Source organism: Hoplias malabaricus, chromosome 12 (genome assembly GCF_029633855.1).
Source record: "Hoplias malabaricus isolate fHopMal1 chromosome 12, fHopMal1.hap1, whole genome shotgun sequence".
Classification (NCBI taxonomy): Eukaryota; Metazoa; Chordata; class Actinopteri; order Characiformes; family Erythrinidae; genus Hoplias; species Hoplias malabaricus.
This window is the reverse complement of record NC_089811.1, coordinates 25,355,776-25,374,158: the sequence shown is the minus strand read 5'-3', so window position 1 is coordinate 25,374,158 and position 18,383 is coordinate 25,355,776. Positions and strand designations below refer to the sequence as shown.

The window sequence follows — 18,383 nt, the reverse complement described above, 5'->3', positions numbered from 1 at the left end:
TACAGCCTGTTGAAGTTCTGCTCTGAGAGACAGGCACAATAGACTGCAGCGACAAACGACACTAATCTACATCGTTTTGATCTACTGATTATTTTGTTTCCACAACAGAAGAGTCTGTGTGCATGTGCATGAGAGACAGAGACCAACAAGCTAAGAGTGAATTTTATTTAATGCGAGAAAATTTTTGCAGCATTCACAATTACTATGAATCAATGAGAAAGTTTCACCATCCAAATCATACCTGAGCTGTGGTGGTTCTGTGCTGGAGGATTTGACTATTGCAGAACAGTGTGAAAAGATGCAAGGAATAAAGAGCAATAGATGGACTAGAGTTTGTGTGGACAAATGGAATCCATGAATTGTGCATATAAATTCACTTTTGAAAACTACCATTAAGTAACTACATGTACAAGGGACCAAAATGATTGTTGGGTTCTACAATACTAGATAACAAAGTACTAAGTATGTATTTTAAATAACTGTAAGCAGTGAAACCAAAATTACACTGATTATGCTGGTTTGATGAAATAACTGAAAATAAAAAGAGTAGAATAAGCTTTGAGTAAGAAATGCAACCAGAGTCTAAACCTTACTGAGTCACAGTAATGTAATTAGGGCCAAAAACGAACATCAGATTTACTCAGGGGCTAACACTTGCCACTCAGTAACTCAGGGGAGCACCTGCTGCAAATGGAGAAAAACTAACAGTTCCTAACCTATGAGCAGAGGTTCCAAAAACATTGGCCTGTAGAGTGAATATAGGTTAAAAACAGATTCCTTTAATCAAACACAAATCACAGCAAGAAATTGAAATGGAAATAAAATGCCTTTATTTTATATTGATTCATTTTTTATATAAAAAGTACTTACATTTAATACATTTTTCTCCAAAATACGAGCAGCCGAACAACATATAAATCAAATACAAAATTATAAAATCTTTTGTACTGTATCTTATTAATGTCCCTCTCTTAAAGTAACAGACAAAAAGATTTTCTTCATAATACTCTAAACTCTCCACACTCCAGTAAAGTTAGATTAAACCCCACTACCTTAGTCCATATTTCAGCCATCGGTAGTGTACTTCCACTGTCACTGTTGTTGAACATTAGTTTAGAGTCAGTTTTAGTTTGCTTTTTGATTATCAGGACTTCATTACAAGATGAATTACTGAAAGTGTCCTTCAAGTAGCAGATACAACTTCTGGTGTATTATAAGGTTCACTAGATGGATTTGCAAGTTTGTTACCAATGAGGCTGAGATCAGCTTGTAAAAAGATCACCGTTGAAGACCAGTAAGGATGTGTTCTCACAAAACTGTCCATTATATATTGGGTTCCTCCCACATGTCGTATGGTTGCACGGGATGGACAGACTGTATTTCTTATCTGCAGCATTATATTCATCGACAGAAAGCAAAACACTCAAATGATAAGTGACTTTTATGGCTGGGCAGTTTGTTATTATAAGCGCATGATATTGAAACTGAGGACAAGAAGAGATGGATATAAGTAGCCCTCTGCAGAGACAAGAAAACACAACAAAATAACATCTAACAAATGGAAAAGTAAAAAAAAAATCCTCCACCTACATACAACAACCCAAACCAAAAATCATCATTTAATTCAGGAAATGAGCTGAACACTGAAAGGAAAATTGAGATACAAACTAAATGGCTTGACAAAAACAAACAATTTGTGCCACATTGTTGCTGTGCCAAAACTATAAAGCATTTGAAAAGGAAAAATATCACTTTTGCTACTGTCATTGTCTTATGACTTAGTAATTAGCAAAACCAGCAGCTTTATATATGCATATATATATATATATATATATATATATATATGAAAGCATTTCCTGAATGCAAAAAAAAAAAAATACAAATACTGAAAGGAAAAAAACATAGGACAATTATGGAGTCCAAAGATTATCGCACAGACATGGAGAGGTAACGCTGATGTCAAACATAGAAGCAAACCCTATTTGAGTTAGCAGAACCTGATAGGAAATAGAAAATTCTTTTTCTCCATGTGTTTTATACATTTTGTACACTGATGTAAAAAAAGAGTAGAAAGTGTAAAGTCAGGCTATGCGGCGGTTTCTCGGATCGTCCCCTCGAGTTTCTTTGGGAGTAGCTCTCTCCTCTCATCAATGCTGATGACGGGCTTCCGACAGTTCTGACCATCAATGTATATCTTGGCATACATTGGGTTGGAGTAGTTCATAGGCTGCATAGAGAGATGGTGAGAAGCACTGAGTTGAATCCTGAATGAATGAGTATAATGACATGTACACAATAATTGGATTATGAGAAAACACAGTCTACATTAATCAGAATGTACTATTTTACTGTCTTAAGAATTCGCCATTGAACTCACCACAGTACATAAAGACTGAAATTCAAACATATTAATGCAGTTTAAAAATCTCTACATTTTTTGCATTCCTCATATTGCACAAAAATATGGTAATTTCGCATGCAATACAATCATTGTGCATGTAGAAAAAGAGTTTTCCAGGAAGAAGTGAACACAAAGATTTAGAAAAATAAAGAAATCACTGTAAAGGTATACTTACAGGCTCTTACAGACCTGGATCTAATAGAATGTGTTCAGTCTCATTTTATATAAATTCCATATTAGTCTATTTCCAACAGAGTTCTGGCTTAAAAAATAAAACTAACTTAATAATGCCAAAATTAAAAAGGATTTGTTTCAACAATCAGTGCTTAACTTGTTACCTATTTACACACAGTGAATGATAAGAATCCCAGCTTTCATTACACTTATTATTTAAAGGTGAAGAAGTATGGAAAATCATGCAAGCACATGTAACATGCATTCACAAACACTGATGACCACAGAACCCATTTCAGACATGCAACACAAAGACAGAGGTCTTCACCTGTCCAGGTATAACTTCTTTAGGGACAGGGTGTATATTCAGAGTTCGAGGGTCACTGGATTTTACACACCACCCCTGTAACAAACACACTCTGCTTTTTAAAACTGTGCAAACATGCCTACATCGAGAGTGGGAACATTTACTTACATGCAGCATGTACAAGTTTTTATCAGATGGAAAATAATTAAGATTAAATGATGAACTAAAAGAGTACAAGCAGATACCTACGGAAAGTAAGAGAATTAGGGCGAGCAAGTGTGTTATTGCAATATCAGCAGTAATTGTAAAGTTATTGTGAAGTTTCCACATCACAAAACATTCAAGGAAAATAGATAATTTGAAGGCTCCTCACATAAGGATTTTATAATAAATGTATAAGCACTGAAGAACATATATGAAGTCATCCTTGAATTTCTATAATAAGTTTATTCCAGTACCACATGTCAAATGAAAGTAGTGTTTAATGTATTTTGGAATGAACACCTTGAAACAGCTTTTTAAATGTTATTAAATACTGATATACGTGTCATCAAGGGTATGTTTAGCTAGCCTGCAAACAAAGTGGGATCTAGTTAGACATGAAACCGTTACTGGTTTCACAGTAAACCATGGTAAAGATTCCCCATGGTTAGTGAAACTGTACGTTAATTTTAACAGTTTAAAACCTCACATAAGTTACATCATCAACCAAAGTTAGGAACATTCTCCCACAGCATGAAGGTTTGGTTTGTTTTGTGTCAGGGGAAACTGTGCAGTGACAGAGCCATAGTGTGGTCCCCAATGTCATGTTCCCATCCTGATTTCACTCCCCAACGACCCTTAAAACCAGAGGACGTGATCAGCATTGGGAGATTGGGAACCACACTGGCAGGAGTGAAAACTGAAAAGTAAGCAAATAGGCTAACTGTTTATTCTCTTGTAATCACATGCGTGAATGTAAAAAGGTGTTTTTTCACTAATGGCTCTATAATTATATTAATTTTTTTTTTCCTGCCACACCTTAAATCGAGAATAATATTTTGAGATACTTCGTATCTTAAATCATGCTCAATAACATTCTACCACCAACATTAACATTACGTTCCTCCTTAAAACTTTGAAGCAAATTTTAATTTATTCACTAGGAGCTGTTTGAAATAAATATGCTTCTTAAAAAAGGGTTTTATATTACAATCACTAATTGAGCTAACATCCCCTGCTGGCGCTGAAGAATTACAGAGACAGCGATGTAAGCTGGTGTTGGAAATTCTATTGTCCTCCATGAACTATATTTCCTACACATTGTATGAATCCTAGGGTTGGCCTATTAGCCAGAGAGGTATGAATTCACAGAGATCATGCTGCTTTTCACGTGTCCTCTTGAATGAAAAAGATGAAAAATCCATGAATATAGCTGTAATCACTTCACACACAAACCTTATGAGGATCCAGTGTAAAATTCGGTTTCAGGAGGCTTCCAGCATCTGCATGGTTGTCATGGTCCACCTCGTACATGTTGTAAGAAGGATTTCCTATCTCCACATTGATTCCTCCATTTGTCATGGGTTGCCGTTGTACTCGCTTGCCCCTAAGACAAAAAAGAAATGTAATTTTCAAGTTGTATCAAAGAGAATAAGGTTTTTATAATGTCTCCTGGAAAATATATTGTACTGTATGCTTTCACACATTCCTGTGTTTCACTCAAACCACACTGACACCAGGGCCCAGCCACCCACACAATCATCTTCAAAAGCAATTTTCAATAACAGTGTTTAAGGATGTTCAGAAGCACCGGGTTAACTTCTCCATACTATAATTACATAAAAAATGTGTTTATCTCAAGCACTTTTACATAAAACTATAGCCTGTGTTACAGCAGTTCAACATTATTTGGATAATTGATACAATTCCATATTCTGTAGGCTGTACTCCTCAGAGTTTAGAAGCGTGAGCATTTATACCTATCAATTTATGATTAAATTTTGAGATCATACAATCATCATTATATTCCAACAACATTTTATGGAGCATTTTAATAGAACAAAGTTTGATGTGCTGTGATTATGATTTCAACCCATACAGGCTCCACTGTGCAGCATCTCACACACACTGCATTACCTCTGTCGTCTTCTGCAGATAAAGACTCCTACCACCACGGTTGTTATCAAAATAATCAGCAGGACCAGTGGCACAATGATGGCTATGCTCCCTGTGATGAGGAAGAATAAAAAAACAACAGAATAAATCCCCGTTACAAGAAGTTGCATGTCAAATCATAACGATCGTAAATTGCGTTACAAAGTATTATTTGCTAGTACGGACCACGCCCGTAGAGGCTGAAACGGGGGGGTGAACTCAGAAGTATTTGGGGAGGAGTTCAGGGCGGCTTATGAATGCGTATGAAGCCAGACACCCCGTTGGATAAATGAATATTAGAAAAGGGTGGAGACGGGGTGGAGGTGGGAGCAAGTTTTAAAACAGGAGGCTCGGTGGGTTTGATAATGGCCGAACACAGTTCTGAATATAGGGATCAGCAGGAATGACCCAGCACGGAGGAGCGAGCTGACGAAGTGCAGCAGTCAAGTCAAGATCCGTCTAATGAAACTAAATGAAGCAAGTTTGTCAGACACGGAAATGATGTGAATTTGTGGGGTATATATATAGGGCTGAGAGGAGGAGTTTGGGCGTGGTCCTACTCCCAAAATTCAATAATGTCACTGCTGAGACAAAATGATGAAAAGGTGACTTTACAGTAGAATCAACAGCAGCCTCTCTTGTTTTTTTTTTATTGATTCAAGATGTAAACGATCAGTTCTGATGTAAAATCAGCAGAAGTCAATATTACTTCTCAGTATCAAATGCGTTTGTTATATTTACGGAACAGACACTCATCCCTTTTACAGTGTTCTGAGTTATAGGTGTTAATCAGGTAAGTGTGTGGTAAAGCTTAATAGGTCCTACATACTACTTTATTTTTCCTTGTATTTTGGAACATGATGCAGGCATCACATTTACTGTAAGTGCATAAACAGGCAGAGGTAAATAAATAAATAAATAGGAATTGGTTTAGTTTTGCCTTTATTCTCGTTAACTGGAGAAAGGAAAAAGTAAAACAAAAACACAAACAAACAAAACATACAATCTATTATACATTCTGCCCACAAGCCATGTTATATGCCCCTCTCCCAATAATATATATTCAAAAATGCAATGACAATGTGAATAAGAGTATTCTTTATGCATCATTTGACCAGAGGTGCCAAAACACACACCAGCCCATACTGCAGTTATGAATATGTTTGTTGTATGCAAAAGTGGTAAAGGAGTTAGTGCTATGAGCATCTCTGAGAACCACAAGAATTAAGATCTTATTTAATCATAAATCGTCTTTGTTCATGCTCAGATGCCTTAGCTATGTGCTTGACTGAGAGTGTATGAGGAGTGTATATTTTAATCAGAGTGGTGTGTGTGTGTGTTTGTGTGGTGTAATGAATGTAGGCTGCAGACCCCTTAGCTCACCTCCAGCTGTGTTGTCTGAGCGGCTGCTCTTGGGGGCGGGCCTTTCACACTGCGTCCCTGACCAATTGGCCGAGCACCTGATTAAAAACATCCACACAGGGGCCATCAGACAGTGGTTATGAATTCTAATCTCTCTGGCTGGCACATGCTGAATTATAGCAAACACAGTCCAGCCCAGAGACAGTTTACACAAGCAAAGATAGACATCCACACCATGTAGAATAAATCAGCTCTGTAATATCAGGCTGAGCAGTGTAACAGACAGAAAAAAGATGAGAAACCTCGTCCGAAATGACAAATAACGTCAGATGGGTGGTATGCAAGTGAGTAACCAGATGAGTGATGACTGAACTTCGTACATCTGAGGATGTGCTTACCTTTAAAGAAGAGAAATCTAAACACACTCATTTTACATGAAGGCTGTCTACATAGGGACATATCATCATGCACAAATGCAATAATCTCAAGATGAAATAAGAGGTTTTATGAAGTGGCACCATATCAACATAAAAAGCCATAAAAATAAAATATGTATATATTTTTTCATTCATAACTCATTCTATGAACAAACAAAATGACTTGCTTAAATAACAAAAAAGAAAAAGTAAATGGAGCATAAGCACAATGCCTGATACTCTTGATTTCTGTAGTGTAATATGTAAGTAGAAAAAAGGTAAAAGTGTGATTGATATGAAACACAATAGCATCCCTTTGGGGAGCAGTCCCTAATTGTGACATAGTATATGATAAACAGTGCGCTTTATGGTGCAAGTCCTACAAGTGAGTAAGTATGTAAGAGTGAGTGAGTGTCTGATTGAGTGAATAGGCGAGCATGGATGAATGACTGAGTGAGCTTATGAGATTATGATCATATAAGTGAATATGGAAATAAGTGAGCATCATAAGGAGTATGTGTGTGTTTATGAGTATGTAAATGAGTGATTATCTGAAAGAATGAGTATCTGCCTGAGAGAGACTATGTAAGTGAATATGTGAATGAGTGAGTATCATGTGTGAGGATATGAGTGAGTGTGTATGTGTCTGGATATGTGTGAATGAGTTAGTATCTGAAAGATGGTGAGTGAGTGAATGATTAAAATGGCGAGGAGCTTCACATCTAAAAAATATCACTTTAGTTTAAGGCCTCTTGTGTGTCAGTTCATTGACATCTACTATACAGCACACATCTTGCATTACTGGTACAAACTATGCATATTCGAATACTGCTTCATAAATATGTGCCTATATACATAGCTTTTAAATCAGGGTTTCCCGCAGTGCTTTACAGTTAGGGCGGCCAACTTGACAACGAAGGGAGGCCGCCTTGACTATGTCATCCATGCCCTCGCCCACCCTCTCCATTCGTTTCATGCAACTCGTTCAGTTTCTTATCAAGGCTTCCAATGTGTCTTTCTGCTATTTCGAGTGATCTGTGATTAATCAAGCCATTGTAGAAAACACTCCATAATAAGAGATCCTTCAAAGTTCCAGAGTACATTCTTTGACTCGTTTAATGTGGTATTTCTCAGTTTTTAATCACAAACACGAGTTTTGAAGCATAATACAGTGTTTAAGGCAAGCTGTGTGTCGTCTCTGAGTTCCCCGCTGTTGTTTGTACACAAGGTCAACATGTGCTGCCCATGCTTGTAAACAATGTTTTGAATCATTGATTTGAATTTGCAATTGATTCATGAACTGATCCACTCAATGAGTCTACACTCAACCCATCGTGTAAGTGCCTCAAAGCATCCAAACACCACACAGAGCACATAATTCACAAAATATCAGTTGATTTTCAAAACACTGAACGATGACTCGGTTTGTTTCTTGAGCTTTGATTCCCAAAGAGGGTGCGTGTGGGGGTGGGTACAAGGTTGTTGCCCTGTTGTCAACCATCCCCCGGTCACAAACAAGAACGAGTGAATCCCCCAGCCCCAGTACCACCTTGACTAACGGATTTTCTGCGGGAAACCCTGTAAATAAATAATAATAAAATAAAATATTGCAAATATTCAGTGTATTGTGATAAGATTGCTGTATCATCATATTGCCCATCCCATTGTACATAAGCTACACTGTGTTGTTTCAACCAGTCTTAAGCCTACTGTAAACCATAAATTATACACAATGTTACAATATGAAATTAACATGCATATGCAGGTAGAAACATGGAGTAATAGCTTACATTTTGTGGCTATAAATGCAGTAGTGGCATTATATGGCATCGTTTAAACAAACTGTGAAATTCTCATAAAGGCAGAGACTACAAGCAGAGTATATGAAGTCCAGCATGGTATGAGAATGGGCAGTGGTCAGAGAGAGAGTGACTGCTCTGTGCACAGAGGGTGGGATTCGGAGGTCTGTTAGACTGTGCCTGGCGATGGAGAAGAGTGGTCTTTGGTGGAAAAGGTACATATGTGGGACCTACTTGCAGCGGGGTTTGTTAAGGGAGGTTATTGTGCATATCCCTTCATTCTGACAGTAGTAATCACAGGGGTTGGCCAGTTCATCACAGCGTTGGTTCTTGAACCCAGCTGTGCAGCTGCAAGAAATGGCAGTGGGGTGAGGGAAAAATAAGAAAGGTGCGAGTCAGCCGGCACAACACACTGTCCTCATTAGGCAAGGTGTGAATATTAAGTACAGTCTTCACTCCGGGGTACAATCGGATGTTGTCCGCTTGATATCAAACTTGGGGAAAGGGTCAGTTATATCACATGGCTCAAACAGTGCTTCAAAGCTACCGAATGAGGTAAAGACCTGACATACAGCAGAAACTTAATTACACCCCAGCAGTCAAGAGCAAAAGACTAATTTTATCACAAAGAGAGTAGGGATGCACCGAAAATTCTGGAACCAAAATTGCCACCCCCCACCCCACAAAAAAAAAAAAAAAAAACAACAAGAAAAAGAAAACAAATGTCAGTTGAATAATTTATATTGAATGATGACATTTTTAATGACCATGATACCTTTTTCTAGTTCCTGGCCGTAGAAGTGAACCAGAGTGGAACTTTGCTTCTTAGCTTCAGGGCTAGTTGCAACTGCTCCAGGGTAATACCCACTTTAACTCGTTATTTTTAGTCAGCAAATCATACCAGAACATGCTGAAGTTTCCTAGCTTTTATTCATTTTATGTCATTTTGTGCTTTGTTGGGGTGTGCTGTGTTGTAAAAATGTTCAGTGTTCAATAAATATTTTTAAATAGCAATTTAGTAATTTTTTTCTTTAAAAACAAAGATAAAATATAGTTTGTCTATTTAATTTATGCAGTGGTGAAAAAGGGGAAAATAAACGAAACACTGAAAAGCTATGTTCAGTGTCCAATCTTCAGTTAAATATTTCGTTTTGTTCCATTTAGAAAATGTTCATTTCGGTGCATCCCTAAAAGAGAGTCAAATTAAATAAGTTTATGAAAACAAGGTATTCATATGCCTTAAAATTAGTGAATTCTACTTCTTTAACTTGCAACCACTGCAGTAAAAGCCATTTATTAAAGGGGACATATTATGAAAAACTAATTTCAGTGCATTACAACATGAACCCTAGCTCCTACCAGCTCATAAACTGTGGAATAAATCATCCCAGTCTGGTCTTGTTTTTCCTTTCATTTTTGGTTCTGCCTAAATAAGGCAACACATGAGCAAACAAGTGGTTCTGATTTTGTGCTGCATCATACATACTGTGCAGAGATATTACAATTTTCTCACCTCCTGATCTGTGTGTATTTCCAATCACATCACAGGATCAGTGTTTATATGAGAGCATAAGGATGAGGTTAAATAGAGCAAAACAAACACAACATGCACAGAGAAATAGGAGTGCTGATTAACTATGGCAAATAAGAGAATGAAAAAGAAAGAGAACATAAAAATGGATAAAATCCAGTGTTTCTTCTCCTTTCTCCTCACTCCTGGGCTCTTGTGCTGAAGTACGCTGTAGCTCATGCACATTTAAAGGAACAGGTGCTAAAACCGGCTATTCTGAACTGGGCTGTTTAGATGGGGAAAAATTGCTGTGTTATTTGAGCTTTGAATTTTGCTTAATATATGTCACAGACAATTCATAAAGACCAAAGGAAACTGTTTTAACTTTTGGAAAAAAAAAGTAGAATATGTCCCCTTTAATGTTTGAACAGCTTGTCTTAAATCCACAGAAACACAACTGTAAAAGTAGAACTTTTTCAAGCAGCTGCATATGAGCTTAGAGTCATTATGCCTAATTTCAAGCATCAACCAGAGGGGTAAAAGGCCCTACAGTATTGGTAACCTTGTTGATGGAGCATTATTTAACTTTACTTTGGGATAATATGTTGGGGTATTTGTGATCCAATTCTAATCACCCTACAGCAGTATCTGACCTCACTATTGATTCATGGCTGAATGACATCAAATCCTCAATGAAATGTTATAACATGTAAAGTTTTTCAGAAGAGAAATTCTTAAAACCCTTGTTTTTAAAGATAGAGTGTAGTATTACAGTGTACCTCCTCAACATAAATGCACAAAAGTCATTTTTCTATATAATGAAAAAAATGAAAGAAGCAGAAGCAGGTGCATGAAGCGGATTCAGACTTTGACTGATTCCATGATTGAGGTGCCATTTAGCTTTTTATAACTCTTAATAATTAATTCATTTATTTAGGAATTTTTATCTCTGAATCTAAGAAAGCATACATTTAATCTAGTCAGAGATCTGCTCTCAGGAATATTATCTCTTTCTCTACAAAGACCTCTGGTCCTCTGTAGGGCCAAACAATTTAAACCAGCAATGCAAAACAAACACGGTTCAGCCCAGAACGCTAATAATTTGAGCTCAGCTTGGATTTCTCAGCACAGATAACAAACCCGAGGGCCTAACAAATGTTTGGGTAGGATGTTTTAATGATGTATGTATTAGGTAATTATTTCAAAATTGATGTCCCATTTGTGCTGCCAGATAAAACCCACTGACAACATTATTGTTGCAAAATGTTTAATATTAATAAATATTAAGGAATACTTCCATGGTAAAAAATATGCTTGCATATTTATTAAATATAAATATTAAGAATTATTTCCATTGTAGAAATAATGGTTACAGTTATTATTGACTGTTGATGTCAAATCAGTTGACACACATTAATCAGTCTACACTAGAGTGGAGCTGTCCACCATGGCCCTGGGAACCATGGCCTTGGCTCTGCAGTGGAAAAGAGGCCAAAGATTATTTGCCAACAATGGCTTTAAGGGACTGATAAATTTTACAGATGTTTTCATAAGCCGCTTTCACACAAACACGGTAACGCAGAAATGTTCTGGAGTTTACCCGAAGGGGCTGTATGTGTAAATGCAAACACATTTGTCCAGGACTATAACCCTCTAGCCTCCATTAAAGACTCCGGGTGAACGCTGAGTGAGCAAACGTACGAACAGAGACGCTAATGTTCCAGAGTTTCTCCTGCACATGCTGCATAGGCATTGGATTAAATCACACTGCGAGCATGCATCTGATACAGTAAATCTCCAGTGTGTGCAACATGTGTGAAAGGACTACTCTGGGACATCTTTGGACCTGATAATCCTGAGTTTCTCTACAGTTTCTCCAGAGTTCATATGTGAAAGTGAAAGTTATAGTGGTTGAGCCCTAAAATGCTATGTTTTACACTGTGTAATGCAAATCATAATTTATAGCAAATAATGACAATAATAATAATAATAATAATAATAATAATAATAATAATAAATGTCCATAAACTTAGATTAAGTTAAGTTATAGTGGGCTGTGACTCAACAACAAGGTTTTCTAAGTGCAGCAGATAAACTTGTGAGGATCTCTCTGATTATACACAGATATTTATAAATGTGAATGGCACCCGCTCATGGAATCATACTTGTTTTTTTTTAAGTTCAAATGAAAGAAAGGCTCCAGATTTTGAGCTGTTCTTCATTTACTCTCTGTCTGAATGTCTGTGATAATAACAATAGTTTGCTTTGGATGAGGAGATGTTCACAGTTGTAGAAATGTCTTTTTGATAAAGATTGGAAATTAATTTCTATCAGCTGCATTTAAGGTCAACCATTATGGCTTCTCCACACAGGAAGATAAATCAATGCATACATTTTCTGGGCCTGGGAGCCAGTGAATAAAGCACATTATCAGGATGCTTTAACCTCACAGAAAAGCAGATGAGATCATTTGCATAGAAATTGATTTTATCTTCTCAATTGTGTCAGGCGCCACCACAAACGTCATTTAAACTACAAAGACTATTTGGTACAAATGACAAGACTCCTCAGCATGAATATAAACACCCTGCTTCAACTTGGCGCCTCAATACAACTGACTGTAATTTAATTCTTGTTAACCACAAGCTTAGCAAGGACACTTTCTTTCGCTTGTCTGCTGTCACATTCTTGGTCACCAACTGCTCACTCACATTACCTGATGTGGTGGACAAGAAAGCCAACTGCACATAATTCAAAACATGACCTAGTGTATGATGGGTCAGTTAATAAAAGATGACTCTATGTGCAAATGACCTATGTCAAAAAATTTCTACACTCTATGACATTTAAAACTGCAGAGATAAAAGAAGGATCCACATGCTAAACATATCTCTGCGGATCTTCATACATACACCATATGTCCAAAAGTTGACAGGCATAATATTTACTATTAATTTTATGAATTATGACATTGACTTGAATCTTTTTTCAACATAATTAAAGGCTAATATTAAACACTGATCATTTGCATCCCAAATACAAGAATTTTTTAAAGATTGAATTAAATATTTAATATTTTATACATAAATCAAGTTTGTAGTAGACACCAGTACATACAACAATCAGGAAATCAAGCATATCAGCATGAATTGTGTTCCTTCTTTGCTGCAGTAATATTCTCTGCTCTTCAGGGATAGCTTTAGACTAAATAATGGGAAAGTGCTGTGTGAATTTGATGGCATTAAGCCACTAGAAATTTAGTGAGGTACTAACCAACTTAATGACTTACAGCTAGCTCAAAAAAAGGTGAAGAACTGTAAATACACTATTTTTTAACTCTATGGCATTTTATTAATTTACTTTTATTCTAGAATATTAAAATTACAATGTAATTCATGTAAATGTGACTTCTATCAGAGACTGAGACCCAATTCAGTCCTGTAGCTGTATTTATAAATGACCAAAGACCCACTCATCATATTATAGATAGATCCACCTACAACACTACTTCAGCTTCAATCCAGAGAAACACACATATAATTCATTCTCACTTTTCTATTATTTCTAAAGCATTAAAACATGTAGATTACATTGTCTTTTGATTAATTTGTGCAGTTTTTTTTTTAATGTTGTTGAATTTAAAGTAATGCATTTGTTTTTGTCATTTCAGTTCTGTAAAGTTCATAGGGCGTTCTTGAATAGTTATTTTTATGAACATATTCTCATAATTTGAAGCAAAATTTAACAACACACTGTAAGTATAAGAATAAAATGTTAGTATAAAAACATACAGTCAATTGCTTTACAATAGCATGTAAGTAGGGAATTATTAACTGGAGGAGGTGACGATAAATAGTTAAATCAGCAAGTTTCTACAGACTTTTGGACATATGAGAGATACAAGTAATCACAGAATATGTAACCAAACATCCTCCCATGACATGCACTTTATGTTCACATGCTGGTTTCATGAATAAGACATGTCTTTGTACCTGAAACACAAAGCCTTAACACCCTGGCCATGTGTGTACATGCAAACCTAAGACTGCAGGCATTTCAGATACAGAAATAGCTGTAACGTAAAAGCTCTTAAACCGGGTGCCAGAATACTGCCCCTTGCTGAGCCGCTTTGCTTCCCACCGATGAGAAATGCATCAGTGTGTTTTCTGGTGTCTCTGCAATGTTCCACAGATAAACACTGAGGCTGTCTGAGGCATCTGGCTCTGTGTGTGTATAATTGCAGAGATTTGGACTGAGACAAAAGAAGGTGATTTAGTCATTACTCACTGGCAGAAGGGCAGGCTGGTATCAGGGTCCAGGTGACAGGTGCCTCCGTTGTAGCAGTAGCCATCACACAGCTGGCAGCTGGAGGCTATTCTGCCACTAGTACAGCTGCAAGACAGATGGGGAGATTTAATTAAATATAATATTGAGTGCAAGTGTGTTCAACACTCGATTCAAATCTAATACAGCACCGTATTCAGACAACAGCCTTCATTTATTTCATTTCCAGCTAAAATGGCCATGAAGTTATGGCCATGAAGAAAATATAGCTATGGTGTCCACACTTTGCCTTTATTACACTTTATTTATTTATATTTTTTCAGGACACTGGCTTTCATGCTATTGAAACATTTTATATTTTTAAAGAATATTATAATAATAATTATAATAATATATAATAAAGATATTGAAGTATTGTCCAGGCCTAGTTCAGTCTTTAAATTTGGTTACATTTCAGTTACAAATCTTTAGAATTTTGTTATATTTTATGCTTTTCATGATCTAAGTCTGAGATGTTAAACTCTGGAGCAAATAGCAGAGGAGTACAGATTAAAACTAAATACTTAAAATCACTCAATGTTTTATTTCAGTACTCTTACATGTTCTTATTTTAATCAATATTAGTTCTGTTTTATTTTCTTTTTAAAAACAATAAATAGTCAAAATTAATGTGAAAAATTTAACAGCATGGAGTTTAGGTTGTATATGCACCCAGGATGAGAAGAGTAAGCAGAGCAGGAGCATGTGCTCAGTTCATTTGTGCAGAAAAGAGGAGAAGCTCTTATTGCCATGGGCCACTTGGTATTTGATTTAATTTTATTTTGTAATACAGTTAATGAAAATATTGGAAAATAGGATGATTTGACCTGATTTTCCTGTACATATGTGGTGAATGTATAGTATATTGACCAGTTTATTTTAGCTGAGTGGGGGCCAAGTTCTCAACAAAGTGATATAATTAAGATAATTAATTCTGGTCTGGACTCTTGACAGCTACATGTCCTTTCAGACCCACATCACTGAGTTTTATTCTCACAGTGAAAGAATGCATGGAAATAGTCTCTCATGGATGACATGTTTATATAATGGTTAATATTTAGGTGGTTTACCAGATTGTGCACGGTTTACATGTTGTGACTCCAATCGTAGTGTTTTCTTTTAATTGCAACTCAGTTTCCTTACACACAAGGGTTAACACTTTTAATCACCACTTTGTAATGGCCATTTTGACTAGACATTAAAGAACTGAATTATGCTCTCTGACACAGTATTTTAAATCTGGTGCATGATCATTCAAATGTCACTGGGATTGGACGTTAAGGCCGGGTCTTTTTTGGTGTCCAGGAGATTTGTTATCGGTAAGATATTCTAAATGAATTGCATGTTTGATCTCATAATGCAGTACAACACAAACCCTGCTTAAACTGAGGGCCTAATTTAGAGCTTTTGAAAAAGGAGAAAGGAAACAGTTATCTTTATGGAACGTACTTGCAGGCCACATCTCCCGTCTCTCCATCAATAATACACGGAGCTCCATGGCACCGAAGGCACTTATCAGCATCACATTTGATCCCTTCATATCGAGCTGGGCACACACACTCCACATGGCCAGAGCTGGAGAGAGTGCAGGCCTTGGAGTTTACACAGTAATGGTGACATATATCTGTTATAGGGAAAACCACAGAGACATGGTTTCAGAATGGCTGATTCAAATTCAGAGGACAATTCCGTCTTTATCATCTGCTGATCTGACTGGAATATTGCAAAGCTTTAATGAGACTTAATCATCCACGTCAAACATCAAGTACAGAGATGAAGAAAGTATCACCCTCTTGGGGGCACAGCAGTGAAAATACATGAATAGTAGCCAGATAAAATAATGTAATTCTTTTTTTTACAAACTGCAACAACAAAAAAACTATATAATAGAAGAATTATTTCTTCTCGGCTCAGGAGCACCTCAAGGTTGTCTCTGTGGCATTTAGAAGCCTCTCTGGGCACACACTGTTCAAACACTCAAACACTTTAGGTGCTGGAAATTGTCTGTTCTCTTCAAATAGTCCTTTTTTTCTCTTGTTGTCTATAATGCTGCTGTTTGTCAGTGCAATGGAAGGAAAAATACATGTGATTTTAAAATATATAAAAAGGGAGAGGTCTTGAATATTACATGGAAATAATAAATACCCAACAAAGCCGTCTTAAGAATAATCATTCACTTGTCCTTCTTTTTCCCTCTTCATGTAAATCATCTACACCTGGATGTTAAAATGTGTGATGGGCATTTCCTCACTGTGCTGAGAGTTGTCAGAAATAATGCAGTGTATAATTGGTCCATTATAGAAAGAACACAACAGTATAAAATGATCTGTAGTGACTTTTGCTGAGAACAGAAATAGCTTTGGAAATAAGTAGAGCTGAAAGTGGTCACTCTAGCATACTCACGGTGGAGGCAGCGGTCACCAGTGTACTCTGCTAGGCAACGGCACACTGGCTGGTTCCCCTGGCTGACATCACATGTCCCTCCATTCTGGCAGTAATTATCACACACCCGCCGCTCACAGTTAGGGCCAGTGAACCCCACTGCACAGCGACACGTGGCTTTCCCTAGGGCAGGAAAAGAGACTCATTATTTCCCAGTAAGAGCATAGGATCTTTACTTAAGATAGAAACGTCACCTCTGGGTCATGCCCAAGAATATGGAATCTTAATGTGTGAACTTGAGTTTGCTTTAGTGCCATTCTCTTCAAATATAAGGATGTGTCTCTACCTAGTAACGCATTTTGGACGCGTGTTTAAACTTGAATAACTTGAAATAATTTTTTTATCATTTGAGAAGTGGAAACATTTCAAATACCACCTTTAAACAGAGAAGCAGATCTTCCCAACAAAATGGCACCTGTTTTTTCTTTCTTTCAATGATGTCCAATCAGAAAACATACACAATATGTGACCGACTGTTTGAGTTACAGTGGGTTAACAGTACAGCTTCAGAAAGACTTCAAACCTTCTGACATACCATGTTCCAAATTAATTTCCTTCTATATGGATGCTAAAAACCTATATATATGGTATTAGAAGGCAGAGATGATAAAGGTGGATGCACTTGAGAAATGCCAGGAGTGTGATGTTCCCCTGTACAGCTAGAGAGCAAAACACATTCACAGTAAGAACAGTAACTGAAAAGGTTTGCTGATGAAACTGTCACAAATCTGCATTAACATAGTCACCTTTTATCAGTCCATGGACTAATCTATTCAAATATCTTTTTTTTTTCAGCAAAAGGCTGGATTGTGTTATTTATAATGCAATAATAAATGTATTGCTTAATAATTTGGTATTAAACCCTTAGTAGAAAATATACACTCTCAGATTACATCTGTCAATCTATTCCATTGTGGTTAAAGAAATTCTGTCATTAAAATCCAAAAATATATCTTTGTAGAAACCACCCTTCCAATGAATACAGAAACTTAGAACAGTCAATGTCATATTTCTGATACCAAATCATTGAATGCATTTCCCTTCAGGCACATTTAAAATGTATTGATGAACGGAACTGAAGCGATTGCCATTTCAGCTCTACTTCTTACTGAATATTCATCCTCCTACAGCCAATTTTGCACTTGCATAGTTAATTCAAATATACATCAGCCTTTTAATATTAAAACTCATCAAGCAGTAAGCTATTACACAAGTAAATCACAAAATATATTTAATATCAGTCTCAGAAAGATGTACAGATAATTGCTTTCCTGTGTGCTTCACGCAGCATGTGACTGATTGCAGATATGAAATGACACTTGACTAATTTTAATTCAGACGTAGACACAAACACTTGGCTGATTTTGTCATTAGCAATATTGTTTCTAGAGGTAGGACAAAGGCATTCTCACTCCAAATTAAAACTCTTTATGAAGCACTCTCAAGAAATTGTATTTTTGAAATAGGCTACTGCTGACTTGAAAACAAAACGAACTCTGATAAGTCTCTGTTA

General features: G+C 36.6%; 1 protein-coding gene across 1 annotated transcript in view; it reads right to left on the bottom strand.

Annotated features, from left to right (window-relative positions):
- Positions 1-1,891: 1,891 nt before the first annotated feature.
- lrp1bb (low density lipoprotein receptor-related protein 1Bb) overlaps positions 1,892-18,383 on the bottom strand; it is a 471,212-nt gene continuing 454,720 nt past the window's right edge. The window contains exons 85-93 of the mRNA XM_066685917.1: positions 16,832-16,993; positions 15,878-16,052; positions 14,393-14,497; positions 8,830-8,943; positions 6,402-6,478; positions 5,001-5,091; positions 4,320-4,470; positions 2,904-2,978; positions 1,892-2,227 (exon numbers count right to left, since the gene is read on the bottom strand). Of these exons, the coding sequence (XP_066542014.1) occupies positions 2,087-2,227; positions 2,904-2,978; positions 4,320-4,470; positions 5,001-5,091; positions 6,402-6,478; positions 8,830-8,943; positions 14,393-14,497; positions 15,878-16,052; positions 16,832-16,993 (1,091 nt within the window). The 3' untranslated portion in view covers positions 1,892-2,086. The remainder of the gene's footprint in view (positions 2,228-2,903; positions 2,979-4,319; positions 4,471-5,000; positions 5,092-6,401; positions 6,479-8,829; positions 8,944-14,392; positions 14,498-15,877; positions 16,053-16,831; positions 16,994-18,383) is intronic.